We start from the raw sequence: 17,947 nt of genomic DNA, 5'->3' as shown, positions 1-17,947 counted from the left end.
ATATCGATACCGTATGGTATTTAGTCTAGATTTTCAGACAATAAACCAATAGCTAGCTATAAATTATTGTTTATCGGTCAATTGGGGGAGACCGGGGTATTATATTTGGTTTGTTATTTCGTTTCATGTAGCTACATCACATTTGAACATATTCTACCAATAAATAGAAGATGGTAAGCAACTATCACTAATGTTTTTTTTTCTGTATTCTTGCTTTTTATAAAATTAACCCTTTTCTTTTTCATTATTGTGGGTTGTTATGTTTGATGATTTCCCTTCTATTTACATTTTTTTCTCCTTTCTCGATTGATTTCTTCGATGGAATCGGGAGTACTCTTAAAATTATCGACCCTAGCTGACCATGCACCTTTATACCTCAGTGTAAATTGATTTCTCGAGTCTCGACTGCAGGCTCTCTTTTTTTTCCTTTTCAGAGCCTATTTTATTTCATTTCATTTTATCTTATTTATTCTTTTATTTTCTATTCAATTTTTTGTTTTCATTTTATTTTATTCTAATATCCAATGCAAAATAAACACCCTTTTTATCGAACGTTATTACAATCTTTCTTTCCAATTAAGTTTCTTCCTGTCTATTTATGCCCATTCATATATTTCCATTTGGTGCTGAGTAGTAAATTAAGCGAGAATGGCACAACCCATATTGATTTTTTTATTTAGTTCTGTTCAGAGTATTAAAAGGTATATATCAACAACTATATAGGCAAATGTAGAATTATAAACAACACGTCATATGTGCAGCTTGTGTATTCCCTAACTGATTCCATTTTGCAACCTGACAATCGCTAAATAACTTGGCTGAACTTATGCCCACATAGGCCTCCCTTGATTATTATCACTATAATGGTTATTATTATTGTTGTTATTATTATTATTGTTATTATTATTATTGTTATCATTATTACTATTATTAGTAGTAGTAGTAGTAGTAGTAGTAGTAGTAGTAGTAGTAGTAGTAGTAGTAGTAGTAATATTAGTACTATTAGTATTATTATCATTATTATTGTTATTATTATCATCATCATCAACGTCATCATCATCATTATCATCATCATTACAGTAACCAAACGGCCCAATTTTTTGTTTGGGGATCAATTAAATTCCAATATATATTTTAGTCAACTGATTTTCAAAAGCTATACTTTGGACTTATCACTATAGACCTACATGATGTATTTTTGAGTCTTGCCTTCCATAAAAATATGAAGACAAAAATGTAGTATTTTTATGAATGATTCTGAACCAAGTGTCCCCCGAAACTACCATTCCATTCCATTCCTTGTTTTTATTTGGCAATAAGTCATAATTGACTATTTTTGCCACTCACTGTAAAAAGAGTTGGGTAACAATTTTATTGAATAATATTATTTTCATTTTTTTTCTATTTTTTTTCTTCCCTTTTTTCAATCATTTTTTGTATATTCGTTCCTTTTATTTCTATGTTTTTTCTATGAAAAAAACGAACAAAACAAAACATTTAATACTATAAGGTCGTTGATCGATGATCTATGTGATATTATACGAAAGAAAATCATTATAACAAGGGGGGCTAACATTTTAACAGGTTTTCTGTATATACTCTGAATTATCAGTGTACCAAGCATCATTTGTGATATATTTGGGTTTTTTTTCTTTACAATTCAGTTAATCTCAGTGGCCTAAGATAATTTTCTGGGGTTTTATTGACCCGTAAAGTACGTAAAGACAGAGGAAGAAAAGATTTATGAGATCAAGAAGTGATAAGATATGGAAAATGAACTGATTTGGAATGACTGAAAGAGAGACAGGCAAAGAAAGAAGAGCCCCCTCCCATACACGCTGGACATTATACAGTGGTAAACTGATCCAATCCCATTTGGGTACATTCATCATTTAAAATTGACCCGATTGGTAGGATTGATCAGAAGATGGCCGAAACAATATGCCTTCAAAAAACATTCTCATTGCTTTTCATTGAGCCACTCCATTTTCACAAAAATATAAATCTTCTGTTTAGTGTCAAATTTATTTGATTGAAGTACAATGATTTTATAATCTTGTTTATCGCAATGACTTAATATATGTTTATTTTACAAAACTGTGTTTTCCTGATCTGTAGTTTATATAAAATGAAAACAAGACCAACAGAATTTGTACAGTTTTTAATTGTCTGGAATAATTATTGTAAATGAAAATATTGACACTTTAGATATACGGATACAATGGGAAAGTGAGCTTGCCTTATAGTCAACTTATTTTTTTCTGCTCCCTTGTCAGTTTTTAGGGAGGGGTAGTATATATTACTATTGTAATCCCTATACACCAATGATATGCTCGTAACCCTCGAAAGAACTTCAATTAATGTCATCATAAGCTCCCAGCGTGGATGATTTTGTGCAGAATATTTGGTGCCATATTTGTAATTATATGCTAATGCATTGACTCTCTGATATAAGAGTTCATTCGAGTACAGTCCTGTACATTGATAGTGGAGATGAATTGCAAGCATGTTAACATGCAATAGCCTACCGTGATGAAATGCATTTAATTACATCTCATCTCTTTCATTCCAACTTATACCCTATTGTTGCATCACAACTACTTTTTACACTCCTTGTGCTTCATCGCATAATAATGAGCGAACATGTGCACGCTTTAATTAGTCAGCTCTTGTTTCCATTCTCCCCCTCCTTCTCCTCGTACTCTCTTCCTCCTCATCCCCTCGAACCTTTGTCTCATGTTGTCCTTCTCTTCCATCTCCTTCTCCTCCTCCTCCTCTTTATCCCCTCCTCTCAATTCGATTCCTCCTCACCCCCCCCCCGACCACCGCCTCCTTCTCATGTTCTTTCTTTTCCTCCCCTCTTCCCGCACAACAGTCTCCTCGCCCATGCATCATCATTTTCGTCTCTACCATTAAAATCACCAATATCGTCATCATCATCACTCGTCATCATCACATGATTTGCAGGAACTCGATCCGAGGCCTTTTGAGATGAATTAACGATTTGATATTAGACTTAAGCACTGACTTTTAAAACTACGACTCCAAAATAAAGTATAATAGGCATTTAACTATCTTATATTTCTCAAATCTCCTAAAATACATGCATAAAGCCCATAGGTGGCGGAGCAGAGGATTATCTTTTGTGTTTGGGGGGGACGCAACAATAGCCGTCCCCCCCAAACACAAAAGATAATCCTCTGCTCCGCCGCCAATGATAAAGCCTTATCTACTGAAAATGATAAAAATAAAAAGATATAGTGATATGATGAGATCATTTGATTGGTGCGTTTGTTCTTTTTTTAAATAAGAGCGCCGTTAAAAACCATGCAATCAACAACAACATTGCTAGTGACAGTGATGTGATCAATTGATATAATCTTAATTAACGTGAAACATATAGTTTTAATATCAATTCAATTGTTGCTGCATTTTGTATATGCAAGAAGGCAAAGGGGATAAAATATTAAAACAAAACCTGAAATTATGAGTGTTTCATTTGATTTCAAGTCATTTTCCTGGATCATCAACTCAAACTTAGAGTGTGCTTTGTCTTTATATTGCTTCACAACGTCTGCGAGACATAAAAAAGTAACATCTTCAAGCCAGCAGAAAGATTGAACGATATTTTGCCCTCTGTCTTAAAGGTCTTGTATACACTCAAACACAAGCAAGTATATATTCTCCAGGCATCTTTTCCTTTGCACTCATCTGCGTAGTATACACCAATGGGGCCCCCTTGATGAATTATTCACAGAATTTGATCGCTCAGCATAAGAATACGACGAGGGGCCTCTATCTAGCTGGTTGGGGATGCACTACTAAGTGACGTGTATGCATAGCAACACATTTCCAATCATTGCCGACAGCAGTTATACTTCCAGCAATAGCATTTTGGTATAATACATTGATTCCTAATATTGGGTGATGTAGTCAGGGGGTAATTGGATTTGTAAAATGGTAAATAAATCAATACATATAATACATGAAGGCGTAAAATATAACTGAAGCCTCTGTACTTTAGTCATACTCGACTGATTTTCGATTATCTTTTTCTTTGGGAGAGCATCCCCTTATAAGGATAATATAATATGACTATCATAAGGATATTTTTACTGGTGTGGGTCTTAATACGGCGCCGACCCCCCCCCCCACGAAGGGTAATATTATTTGAGTATGATAAGAATCTACTTGTGTAGGCCTTATTGCGACGACCCCCTCCCCCCCCACACACACACCATCCCCCGAAAGGAGAGTATTATTAGGGTATTTGGGGGATTTTTGTTGGTATAGGTCCTATACGCCTCCCCCCCCCCTCCCTTCTGGAGAGAGTGGGATCAGGCGGATTATTCTTCTCATCTTAATAATCATCTAGGGAAACTCATCAACATAAACAAAAAATATGACCCCTCCTGTACCGTATTTTTCTGTTCCTTATGAAGAGCGGTACATGCATATCGATAAATATATAGTCTCGATATCGATATACAGTAGTTCAGTATATAACTTACACAAATAATCAGTTATGACAACGAAAAGCAAAATGGTTGATTATCAGCAACTAAAAAAAGACAAATCATCAATTTATGTTAATCAAGACAATGAGCGATTATCAGATTGTATGTGATCTGCCTCGGAATTAAAATGTTAAATTACCAAAAAATTATCTGACGATGCGAAAATGGGACCCGTCTCAATATTAATTGTAAATTTATCAAATTCTATCAAGTAAGACAACAAATAATTACCTGACAGTGATAATATGTGATCCGTTCCCATCCAAATCCTTTCCAATAATTCCATCATCACTTGGCCCGCTAACACTCCTCTCAAGAGACGGTGCGAACGCCATACAGGAGAAAATTTATAATCGTCTTCATTGGCGGGAAATCGCAGAAGCAGTGTGTATCTGCATTATTAGTGATCTCCGTGTATCTCTTTTTCAGATCCTGACGAATCACAGACTTGCCGGCAAAATAAATCCTTCTTTCAATAATCATGAACCTATGGAATGTTCAACACGCCTAATATTCGAGCAACCAATTGCATAATACCATTTCACGTTACATAGCTCGATAATAGAGACAACATTATTAACATGTCCTTTTTCAATAAAACGCGGAATATGTTTCCGAAAATGTTGTGAATGAATATTTTGACGCCATGCAGGTATCGCCAGTGTAATTTTTCAGGGCTCCGACGTTAACGCAGAATCTGGTATCCATAGAAGTGAAGAAAAAGCTACAATAATGAGCTCAAGTCTTCATGAAGAAATAAGCACATATGAGTCACGTCGACATTAAGTGAGGCAGGCAAAATTAGAGTTGTTCACTTGGGCAACATCGACGTCTCTAAAAAAGAGAGCCCATGCATTTTCAGCATAATGTCGGCCTCTGAGGAGGCAGATGCGTTCATGTATACCATTCGTTCCATCCAAACCACCTTCCTGCATAGAAAAGACAGTTTGATCAAGGTCCATGGTTTGATCGATGGCCCATTTACTTAAATATTCCCTTGGGGTATACGATAGTTAGTAATTACACCATTAAGTTGCTTAAAAATGCAAATGTGTTTCGTGACCCATACACAACCCGTCTGCTTTTGAAGATTGGATTTACATCTAAGATGAAGGGCTAAATACAGAAAGATGAATTGATCTTACGAAATTCGCTCAATTACCCCCCCCCCCCCTATGGCCCTGGGGTTGCTGAAGCACCGCCCAAGATTTGTCTGGGCGGTGCTGCGTAACCATAGACCATACAGGCAGCACCCCTAGAACTCAGGTTGGTATGCTGTAAAGTAGGCAATCAACCATGCAAAATCACCTTCATTTTAGAGCGAAACGATTGTGTTTTTTTGCTTGCTTGTCACTATTTTTTTTTCCAAACCAGCACTCCCTCTTAAAAATTCGTTCACAGGGCACTACCCACCCCCCCCCCACTTCTCCAAGCAGGCACTCTAATATCATTTGCATAATGTAATGAATATTTCATGATGTTTGTTCCCGGTCAGGGCAGTAATGAAATTTGAGCCAAGGAAAAAATATTTACATCAGGGTATTATGACCAGCTATAAAAAGAGCCAAGGAAACAAAACAGTAAATTTTCTAGGTAGTCTTTTTTATAACGATAATATCTTTTTAATGTGGGGAATTAAAAGAAAGCCTAGTACGAAAACACTTACCATAACTCATATCAAATCATAATAACGTGCTAATTAATTTTGACCATAAACCGTACAACTTGCACAATTCTATACCTCATAGATCAATCTTTTTCATTTTTTCGCTATTGAAAATGACCATTTCTATATACTTTTGTTCGAAAGAATAGTTCATGTCATTCCCCTTATTCTCTTGCTCCCTCTTTCTCTCACACAAACACACCCTGCCTCCTTCTCTCTTGAGCCACCCCCCCCCCCCCTCTTTCTCTCTCTCTCATTCTCCATGTACGTCACTCCCTATATTGTGATAGTCAATGAACGAATTTAATTAATTTTTTTATTCATATAGATGATAATAAAGTCTACGCTCCCCTTGATCTTCAATTCCCACTTTCTTCCACCTTTCTCTTGCCAAATGTCAATCTCTTGAGCATCTCCCCTCCCCAGCTCTCTCTCTCCATCTCCTCTCTATCTATCTATCTATCTATCTATCTATGTACACAGTAAAAAAAATTATACAACGCTGTTTACTATATGAACCTTACAGTAATTGTTTAAACAGTTATAAAACAACTGTTTGAATATTAAGCAACAAAGTTTAATTTTCAATATCTAATTGTCAATAAATTAAACATGATTGTTTAAATGGTTTAACAAATACTGTAAGGTTCATATAGTAAACAGCGTTGTATAAAATCTTAAACAGCGTTTTTACTGTGTATCTGTATGGATACCCACTATCTCTATCTTTAATATCTCTCTTTCCTCTCCCTCTTGTCACTCCCGCCCTATATGCTCATTTCCGCTCTCCCAAACCCCACGAATACATATATGAAAATGCACAGTTGATTTTATTTATCAAACCTTAGATTTTATTCAAATATTCTGTATGTGCATGTAATATTATAACAAATAAATAGAGACAATACGACAATACATAAACGAAGGCACACAGGGTATTGACATCCTATAGACTCTCAGCTGATATCGAATATTGGAGAGAAATGTTGGATACAAGTATAATCATCGCGATTAATGAACAATACATTATCTCCCTTTCCTATTTTCTAATAAGAAATCATATCAATTCTTTGGTATGAAATAGAAATCAATCATTCATAATTATGAAAGTTTCACATTTTGGTGACACGACATTCCCTCCTGCGACATTTGCTCCGGTAATATCTCAGAGGGCACAGGGTTAGAGTTAGGACTGTAATTGAGTTTTTGGTTCAGAATCATGTTAATATAAGGATTATTTTATAATGGTTATGATATTTTGCTTATCTATAATACTCTGTTTTTGTTTTACTTTTACTTATAGAAATATCATATACTGTAATTAGGGTTTATTTAGTCATGGATGATGGATTTTATGTTTTGCTTAACGGGAATATTTTTTCATCGGAGCAATTGTCGCCGGATGTCATGGAACTCGCATTTTAATCATACAATGCCGTATAAAAAGGAGCCCGTTACACAAAAGTTAACTATAAATCGCTAATTCAGTTGGTCTATCAAGATCATCGTTGCATGCGCATTTTGCTCAGTATATTGACTAGGAACCAATCAGAACTGTTCTTTCAAATTAGTGATTAATCGCTAACCTTTGTGTTACAGGTCCCTGGTCATTATCAAGTAGCGGTAAATCATGACGTATTGTACTTTCTGCTAAGTTTGACCTACTATCATGAATATATATTTATATTAAATTAAGTATAAAAAAACCCAAACAAACTAGTACTGCATTTTAAATGTTTGGCTCTTTAAAACTAAAAGCCACGACCCTAATGACAGAGTAGGTTGAAAAAAGAATAAGGCACAACCTATTAAAGAACAATGTGACGTTAACTTTCATGACCTTTGAGATGTAAATGTTACATTAATGAGCCACATAATGGAAATAATTACAAATATGTATATACTTATAATAGACATTTTCAACACTTTATGAATTTCGAACAATTACTTACAATCAACTGGTCTTATAAAATATTATAAGATATGGGGTAAGAGTTTTTCATCAGGATAGGGTCAAATATAGCGGCCACATATATCTCTGTGATGCAAATGAATTTATTCCAACTGAGCAGATATTGCAACTAAGTCATTTTTAACACAGAGAGTGTATAGATTTAATCCACTTCCTCGACAGTAGGTCCTCCATTTCCTGATGATGGTGAGTTGGTCTGTGGTCCTGGTTGACCTGAGCTACCACCGGCATGAAGTTTAGCCATGATGGGGGAACACGTCTTCTGCAGCTCTTCCAACTTGAACGAGAATTCTTCCTTGTTCGCCAAAGAATTATTGTCCATCCAGGTGATGACTTCATCGACTGCTTTTATCACGACTTCCTTGTCACTGGAGCTAACTTTGCTCTCTACCGATGCATCATTGATTGCGGACTTGACGTTGAAAGCATAGCTCTCAAGTTGGTTCCTGGCAGCGATGCGCTCACGTTGAGCATCATCCTCAGCCTTGAATTTTTCAGCGTCATTGACCATCCGATCGATATCGTCTTTAGAGAGTCTTCCACTGTCGTTGGTGATGGTGACCTTGTTGCTTCGTCCAGTGCTTTCGTCCTTTGCAGTGACGTTCATGATACCGTTGGCATCGATGTCAAAAGAGACTTCAATCTTGGGGACTCCTCTGGGTGCAGGAGGGATACCAGACAACTCAAACTGGGCAAGTCTATTGTTGTCTTTTGTCATGGCTCTTTCTCCTTCGTATACTTGGATGGTAACAGCTGGTTGGTTGTCTGAGTATGTTGTGAAAGTTTTGGCTTCTTTAGTAGGAATCCTTGTGTTTCTCTGAATGAGCTTCGTCATCACACCTCCTGCTGTCTCGATGCCTAGAGAGAGCGGAGCCACATCGACAAGAAGAACTTCTTTGATTTCTTCACTCTGGTCTCCTGATAGGATGGCAGCTTGGACAGCGGCGCCATAGGCAACTGCTTCATCAGGGTTGACGGACTTGTTGAGATCTTTGCCATTGAGGTATTCCTGGAGAAGCTTCTGGATCTTTGGAATTCGTGTCGATCCACCTACAAGTACGACGGTGTCAATCTTATTCTTGTCGATCTTTGCGTCAACGATTGCCCTCTCTACTGGTTCAAGGCACTTCCTGAAGAGGTCTGAACAAAGTTCCTCAAATCGTGCTCTGCTGACATTGGTGTAGAAGTCAGTGCCTTCATAGAGTGAGTCTACTTCGATGCTTGCTGAAGCACTGCTTGACAGCGTTCTCTTGGCCCTCTCTGCTGCTGTTCGGAGGCGACGAAGTGATCTTGGGTTTGACCTCATGTCTTTCTTGTGTTTTCTCTTGAATTCCTCTGCAAGATGATGGACTAGTCTGTTATCGAAGTCTTCACCTCCAAGGTGAGTGTCACCAGCTGTCGATTTCACTTCGAAGATTCCATCATCGATGGCCAGAATTGAGACGTCGAACGTACCACCACCAAGATCGAAGATGAGGACATGCTGCTCTTCCTTCAGCTTCTTATCAAGTCCGTAGGCGAGAGCGGCAGCGGTGGGCTCGTTGATGATTCTGAGAACATTGAGTCCTGCAATAACACCTGCATCCTTTGTGGCCTGTCGTTGTCCATCATTGAAGTAAGCAGGGACAGTGATGACGGCATTGGTGACCTTCTGACCAAGATAAGCTTCTGCTGTCTCCTTCATCTTTGTCAGGACCATAGAGCTGATTTCTTCTGGTGCCATAATCTTTTTCTCTCCCATGTATTCAGCCTGTAGCATTGGCTTGCCTCCTTTGTTGGTGACAGTGAAAGGCCAATGTTTCATGTCAGCTTGAACGTTGTCATCTGTGAATCTCCTTCCAATTAGTCGTTTGGCATCAAAGATTGTGTTCTTGGGATTCCTGTAAATATGGTATGAAAATAATATCGGTAAAAACAATAAAATACATATTGATAATGGAAAAGTTACTAGTTTTTGTAATGTATTTTAAATGTTTTTTTTTTTTTAGTTTCAGTCACTTCTACAATGATTATTTGCTAATATCGGAAGATCGGAAGTGACCAGTGGCCCGTTGCAGAAAGAGTTGCAATCAAACGCAACTCTAAAAATCACGTGCAACTTGATTTTCAACCAATCAACAGCGCGCATTTGGGACTTGCGATTGATTTTTTGACTTGCGTTTAAACGCAACTCTTTCTGCAAAGGGCCCCAGATGACTTAACCTTATAACATGTATACGATTTATAAAATAAAGGCCTGCGTGAATTGAAAACATCTCGTGTTTTTCTACTGCATACATGACTTGTATAAAATATGACATTGCATTGTTGTGAATACTTATAATATCTTCTGATTATACAATTATGAATGAATCACAATCAATCTGTACATATGGTACATAATATTATTTTATTTCATCTAATTTGTTGCATCTATTCAGAGATTACTTCGAAGAGTTTTTTGGTTCATTATATTTTCTAGTATTATTAAAATGTAACTTCTTGTATTATTCACGGCCGAAGAAAACAAAGCAAATTGGTTTCCAATTGACAAGAAAAACAACGCAATTTAATGAGAACTCGGATGCAAAGCAGTGGCGTACCTAAGATTTTCCAAAGAGGGGGGGGGCAAATTCGTCAGCCAAAAAAATTGACAAGCAAAAAAAGGGTCTTCAACCACAAATAAAGGACTTCGTACCATAAAAAAAGTTCAAAGGAGCGGGCCACTTGTGGCTCGTCATGCAGGGATCAGTTGTGACACGTCAGGGGGGCAGGGCTAGGGATTCGTCCCTTGCATGGGTTGTGACTCATCGGGGGGGGGGGACTCTGCCCCCTCTGTCCCCCCCCCCGTGGGTACGCTAATGATGCAAAGTACTGTATGGAAATTAATACTGCGCATGCTTTAGTTTGTAATTCACTTTTTTTCCTAAGTATTGTAAACTCAAATGATTTTTGAAATGAACTTGATCCAATACTTTAATCATAAAGTAACAATTTAATTCATATATTGGTTTTTATCCCGTCTTCTTTCTCTCTCCTTTCTCCTGGTTCCTTTTTTTTTCTCTCTCTCTCTATCTTTAAGTCTAGGCCTGTTATTTATTACATAATATTGTTTTAATCTACTTACATTGCCACCTGGTTTTTAGCCGCATCTCCAATCAATCTTTCTGTATCTGTGAAGGCGACATAGCTGGGTGTCGTCCTATTTCCTTGATCGTTAGCAATGATCTCCACCTTTCCATTCTGGAAGACTCCAACACAAGAATAGGTGGTACCCAAATCAATTCCAATCGCTGGTGCTTTTCCTGGTGCCATTTCTTGTTGCAGATTATTATTTTCGACGAGTCAATTTGAAATTTGTATTATTAAAAAGAAATATATCTGGCTGGTGTCTGTTTGTGAAACTTTGTCGATAAGAACTTCAGAAGAAATTATTCGCAAAATTTAAAAATACTCGTAGAATTATTTTGTTAAACACGGGTTACACAGCTTTATTGCAGTTGTGGAATCAGTTTTCTTTCCTCTCAGAGAGCCTTCCGAGCTATGAGAAATCGAGTTCGAATTGAAGTTTGAGAGACGGTCAGCCTGGTTATATACTCAAACCCAGAGCTGAGAGAAGCTTCCAGTCATTAGAGAAGTTTCTAGTCGGAGAAGGTTCGAGTGTGAACACAATAGAACAAAAGAAACTCGCTGATCATGCTCCGCACGGGGGCATTCCCAGATTGTTCTCGAACGTCTGCGAATACAAGACTAACGTGACGTCATTACAGACATGTAATCCATTCTCTGTGCAAAGTACAGGCCTATTGTACTGTTCGACACGCGCCGTAAATAATCACTAATAGGTTACAGTCTGGAAAATTCTGTGTTGTGCAAGACTGTTTGGTTGTGAATTACTTCATTTCATTCTAGAAATATCGATCTTTTTTTTCTTTCTCTAGTCAGACCGGCAGCAGGCAGCAGCAGAAAGTGAAAACCACATCGCATGCAGATCTATTTCCTCATCAGCTATTTTAATCATATTTCATGCATGATAGTGCGATGATTTAAGAAATAATATACATGCCAGGCTTGACCTACTTCTGTTTTTGTGTCATTTTCTACGACAGCTAGTGTGTGAACTACAAATGAAATATAGACTTAAGCATGATACTATAATCATAATTTTAAAAAGATTTCCATTATTATAAAACTAATGAGTTCAATATCAAAATTTTGTTAGTATAGGCGTACATTGTTGTTGTTATAATAATAATAATATTGTTTATCATTATCACTGTTATTATCATTATCATTGTTGTTGTTGTTTTTATTGTTATTATTATCATCATTATCATTATCATCATTATTATAATTATTATTACTATCACCATTATTATCATTATAATTAATATTATCATCATTATCATTTATAGTAGTAGTAGTAGTAGTAGTAGTAGTAGTAGTAGTAGTAGTAGTAGTAGTAGTAGTAGTAGTAGTAGTAGTATAGTGGCAGTACTAGTATCAGTAGTAGTAAATAGGAAAACTATATAGCCGTAATTATGGTGGTATATAATCAAAATTAGATATAATTTCTATTCAACTATGTGTTACTTTTTTATTATGTGGCAATCTGCAACAAAATAGTTTATAGGTGTAACTCAAATGGAGTACTACATATTTTCTTTCAGATGGTGCAATTATTTTCAAATCATTTCATATTATCGGCGGTGTTAGAATCACACATTTTACTACTAGCTGGGCTGATGTACATAGTATGTATCCTTTCTATCATATATTCTTCGTTATTTTATTAATCTCAATCTCTTGAGTTTTATCACCAGTAATTTGAGGTAATAATTGATATTTTGTACAGTTAAAACAGTATCAGATTGAAATAAACCTAGTGATATGAATGACATAATATATGCGACCGTTATATCATTTCTCGGGATAATAGGCACCTATACCGTGTGTCTCTATGGAACGAGCAGGGAGATTGGACGAGAATGTTCTTGTACGTTCCACACACCCCGAATCGCAACACTGCGCACACTGAATGGGCACACTCATGGTGACGTCATGAGTCGGCTTGGCTATTTGACCAATGGCGATGCTCGGTCGAGAACGATCGGGGGATTCCCCTAGGGGTGCTATTCGTGTTCACACTGCTCACGCTCTAGAATCTTCTCGTTTAGTCGGCGAAGCTCGTGTTTTGGCTATATAATCAGACTCACCGCCAGTCGGGCTTCAATTTGAAAACTCGACAACTCGTAGTCAACACGACAAACCGAGAGGAAACCAAAGGAAGAACGAACTTGTATTATCAAAAGCATTTTTGGAAGCAAAATTTTGATCAGCTAACAGTAAAAATGGCACCAGGAAAAGCACCAGCTATTGGAATTGATTTGGGTACCACCTATTCTTGTGTTGGAGTCTTCCAGAATGGAAAGGTGGAGATCATTGCTAACGATCAAGGAAATAGGACGACACCCAGCTATGTCGCCTTCACAGATACAGAAAGATTGATTGGAGATGCGGCTAAGAACCAGGTGGCAATGTAAGTAGAATTATTTTTTTTAAATTAATTTCTGTGTCAAGTTGGAATGAAGTTTCTACTATGGTAACTTTACCATCCAATTAAAACCTTCATGGAATCCTTGATTTTCATTTATGCCTGAAATGAATTTATGTTAATTATAGCTTACTTTCTATTAGAATTCAGTCATATTAGATTATAAATAACTGATGCACAACATTTATAGTATACCAACCCATTCACATAATGGAAGATTGGGAAGAAAACAAATAAGTATGATAACTAAGAGGGATGCGCGCTGGGGTATAAATTTCTGACACGGGTATGGAAAACAAATTTTCAACACTTTATTCACGTTTGCTTTTTTGTCATCATTAAGCATTGAATATTAGCATGGACCCGAATTTGTGTACAGATATTTTTAATCTATTATTCCCAAAATATGATTTCAACATAATTTATGGAGCATTATAATAATAGAAACATTATTGTAGACATAATTTATGTCATCTTTAATTGGACAAATTAATTAATAGGAGAGTTTTATTTGCCTTTGTACAGTAGTAATCTAAACAAGTGCTTTGTTTTCATCTATCATTATACAGGAATCCTAAGAACACAATCTTTGATGCCAAACGACTAATTGGAAGGAGATTCACAGATGACAACGTACAAGCTGACATGAAACATTGGCCTTTCACAGTCACCAACAAAGGAGGCAAGCCAATGCTACAGGCTGAGTACATGGGAGAGAACAAGACTATGGCACCAGAAGAAATCAGCTCTATGGTCCTGACAAAGATGAAGGAGACAGCAGAAGCTTATCTTGGTCAGAAGGTCACCGATGCCGTCATCACTGTCCCTGCTTACTTCAATGATGGACAACGACAGGCCACAAAGGATGCAGGTGTTATTGCAGGACTCAATGTTCTTAGAATCATCAACGAGCCCACCGCTGCCGCTCTCGCCTACGGACTTGATAAGAAGCTGAAAGGAGAGCAGCACGTTCTCATCTTTGATCTTGGTGGTGGTACGTTCGATGTCTCTATCCTGGCTATCGATGACGGAATCTTCGAAGTAAAATCAACAGCTGGTGACACTCACCTTGGAGGTGAAGACTTTGATAACAGACTAGTCCATCATCTTGCCGAGGAATTCAAGAGAAAGCACAAAAAAGACATGAGGTCAAACCCAAGATCGCTTCGCCGCCTCCGAACAGCGGCAGAGAGGGCCAAGAGAACGCTGTCAAGCAGTGCTTCAGCAAGCATCGAAGTAGACTCACTCTATGAAGGTACCGACTTCTACACCAATGTCAGCAGAGCACGATTTGAGGAACTTTGTTCAGATCTCTTCAGGAAGTGTCTTGAACCAGTAGAGAGGGCAATCGTTGACGCGAAGATCGACAAGAATAAGATTGACACTGTCGTACTTGTAGGTGGATCGACACGAATTCCAAAGATCCAGAAGCTTCTCCAGGAATACCTCAATGGCAAAGATCTCAACAAGTCTATCAACCCTGATGAAGCAGTTGCCTATGGCGCCGCTGTCCAAGCTGCCATCCTATCTGGAGACCAGAGTGAAGAAATCAAAGAAGTTCTTCTTGTCGATGTGGCTCCGCTCTCTCTAGGCATCGAAACAGCAGGAGGTGTGATGACAAACCTCATTAAGAGAAACACAAGGATTCCTACCAAGGAAGCCCAAACCTTCACAACTTACTCAGACAACCAACCAGCTGTTACCATCCAAGTATACGAAGGAGAAAGAGCCATGACCAAAGACAACAATAGACTTGCCCAGTTTGAGTTGTCTGGTATCCCTCCAGCTCCCAGAGGAGTTCCAAAGATTGAAGTCTCTTTTGACATCGATGCCAACGGCATCATGAACGTCACTGCCAAGGATGAAAGCACCGGTCGAAGCAACAAGGTCACCATCACCAACGACAGTGGGAGACTCTCTAAAGACGATATCGATCGTATGGTCAATGACGCTGAAAGATTCAAGGCTGAGGATGATGCTCAGCGTGAACGCATCGCGGCTAGGAACCAACTTGAGAGCTATGCCTTCAACATCAAGTCCGCAATCAATGATGCATCGGTAGAGAGCAAAGTTAGCTCCAGTGACAAGGAAGTCGTGATAAAAGCAGTTGATGAAGTCATCACCTGGATGGACAATAATTCTTTGGCGGACAAAGAAGAATTCTCGTTCAAGTTGGAAGAGCTGCAGAAGACGTGTTCCCCCATCATGGCTAAACTTCATGCCGGTGGTAGCTCAGGTCAACCAGGACCACAGACCAACTCACCATCATCAGGAAATGGAGGACCTACTGTCGAGGAAATGGATTGATCTATGGAACAGCACAAATTACGGACTATGAAATAATTTCTTATATACTAATCTTATAACATTGTTGTTTGAAAATAGTAATGCAAAAAATAATAATTACCAATTTGATATACAAACTCATATTTATCGATTTCACAAAGTATAACTTACTAATAAGTAATAGAAGTTTACAAGTATTATGTTAAAATGAAGAATTTTGATTTCTTACGGATACTACAACTAAACAACACAACTAATATTTTTTAACCATTTTTTGAATTTATATTAATTCATTTTCATCATGAGCAACACCTCTCTGAATTTTATTTCGTGTTTTATATTATCTTCGTATATGTTATTGCTTGACTCAATGTTTTGATGTTTATATAATATATTTATTCATGTTTTTGTCATGATTTATATTTGATCATTATTTATAATCAGATGAAATTCAAAATCAACTTATATATGACTGTCTGCATGTGTGCTGCCACCGATATATTAATTTTATGCTTATATATTCAGGTCAGTTTGAATACCATCATTTTGCAAAAGTTTAAGACCGCTATCCAATGTACAAAACTAAAAAGAAATGTATTATGTTAATTTTGCAGTCCTATATTTTCATAGGAATTTTTTTACGAATCTTGAATCTTAAACTCACCGTATGTCTATAATCACTTATTAATGTGGTAAGGAATAATTCACTTATACCATGCAGAATATTTAAAATTCGTGTTATAGCGTCTAAAAAAATGATGGTATGAAATAAAAAAAAAACGATTAGGTAATTAATCATTATTGGTATGGTGTATCATGTATCATGAACTTAAGATAATAACATTAGTGCATATTGTATTCATATTATCATGAATTTAATAAAGATAAAATTGAAGGAATATTAATCGATCGTCATTGATTGGTTCTTTTGTTTAGAAATGAAAGAGAGTAGGAGAGGGGGAGAGACGCAGAGATGGATAAGGAGGTTGAGAGAGATGAAAATAGAGAGAGAGAGTGAGAGGAGGGATGAGGTATTCAATTATATTGAGAAGGCGAGCAGATCATATGGTGAGTGGGAATTAGAGAGATGCTGACAAAACGAGAGAGGGACGGGGTGGAGAAAGGTCATTTTAGAGTATAGGAGAGGGCGAGACCAGAGAGAGGAAAGGGACTGAGAGGGAGAGAGAAGGAGAGGGGGAGGAGGGAAGAGGTATTCAATTATATTGAGAAGGGGGCAGATGGTGAGAGGGAAATAGAGAGATGCTGACAAAACTAGAGAAGGACGGGGTGGAGAAAGGTCAGAGAGAGCGAGACCAGAGGGGGAGATAAGGAAGTGAGAGAGAATGAGGGGGAGACAAGAGAGGAGGGGTTGAGGTATTCCATAAATTGAGAAAGGGGCATATGGCGAGAGGGAATGAGAGAGATGCTGACAAAACTAGAGAGGGACGGGGTGGAGAAAGATCAATTTAGGAGGGAGAGAGAACTGAGAAAGAGAGAGGGTGTTGGTGAGAAAGACACTCAAAGAGAGATCGATGAAATAAAGAATGAGAGAAGATGGTGTTTACTGACACTGGAATATATACAGTGCGTATAAAAAAAACGGGACAGATTTGAAAAGTCTATAAAATTTTAGTTTCAAATTATTATTTCTATATTTTGGTGTTAATAGATGCTCTAAGGTCTGGTCTTTCGAATGCTATTAAAAAAAATTAGTTTCGTTCATGCTTGAGCGAACACGGGACGTTTTTGTTGGGGGTTCAAAAAGAGGCTTGCGCCAGAATTGCAGAATATGAGTAATATGATGATCGGACTTCTTGCTTATTAGCAGACTTCCTCTTAACCTTTTCATTATCTTTGCCATAATTTTCAAATCATGCGGTCAAAATTCATTTTCAGATCTATTTATTTGCTTGAATTATTCTGTTATTTCTTTTTAATATGCTCTGTTAGCTTTGAATATTCCTTCTTCAAGC

At 37.4% G+C, this 17,947-nt stretch overlaps 2 protein-coding genes across 2 annotated transcripts; one reads left to right on the top strand and one right to left on the bottom strand.

Moving 5' to 3' along the window:
* Positions 1-7,400: 7,400 nt before the first annotated feature.
* LOC121428778 (heat shock 70 kDa protein IV-like) lies at positions 7,401-11,745 on the bottom strand. The gene is made up of 2 exons (XM_041625600.1): positions 11,262-11,745; positions 7,401-10,035 (listed from the first exon to the last, which is right to left on the bottom strand). The coding sequence occupies exons 1-2, from the start codon at positions 11,447-11,449 to the stop codon at positions 8,298-8,300; spliced, it is 1,926 nt and encodes a 641-aa protein (XP_041481534.1). The 5' UTR covers positions 11,450-11,745; the 3' UTR covers positions 7,401-8,297.
* A 1,600-nt stretch (positions 11,746-13,345) lies between these two features.
* Positions 13,346-16,873, top strand: LOC121428833 (heat shock 70 kDa protein IV). The gene is made up of 2 exons (XM_041625698.1): positions 13,346-13,673; positions 14,258-16,873. Exons 1-2 carry the CDS (start codon positions 13,486-13,488, stop codon positions 15,993-15,995), a joined length of 1,926 nt encoding a protein of 641 aa, XP_041481632.1. The 5' UTR covers positions 13,346-13,485; the 3' UTR covers positions 15,996-16,873.
* The last annotated feature ends 1,074 nt before the right edge of the window (positions 16,874-17,947 follow it).

Source organism: Lytechinus variegatus, chromosome 15 (genome assembly GCF_018143015.1).
Source record: "Lytechinus variegatus isolate NC3 chromosome 15, Lvar_3.0, whole genome shotgun sequence".
Lineage (NCBI taxonomy): Eukaryota > Metazoa > Echinodermata > Echinoidea > Temnopleuroida > Toxopneustidae > Lytechinus > Lytechinus variegatus.
Note: the sequence above shows the minus strand (reverse complement) of the source record. Positions and strands in the feature narration are given on the sequence as shown.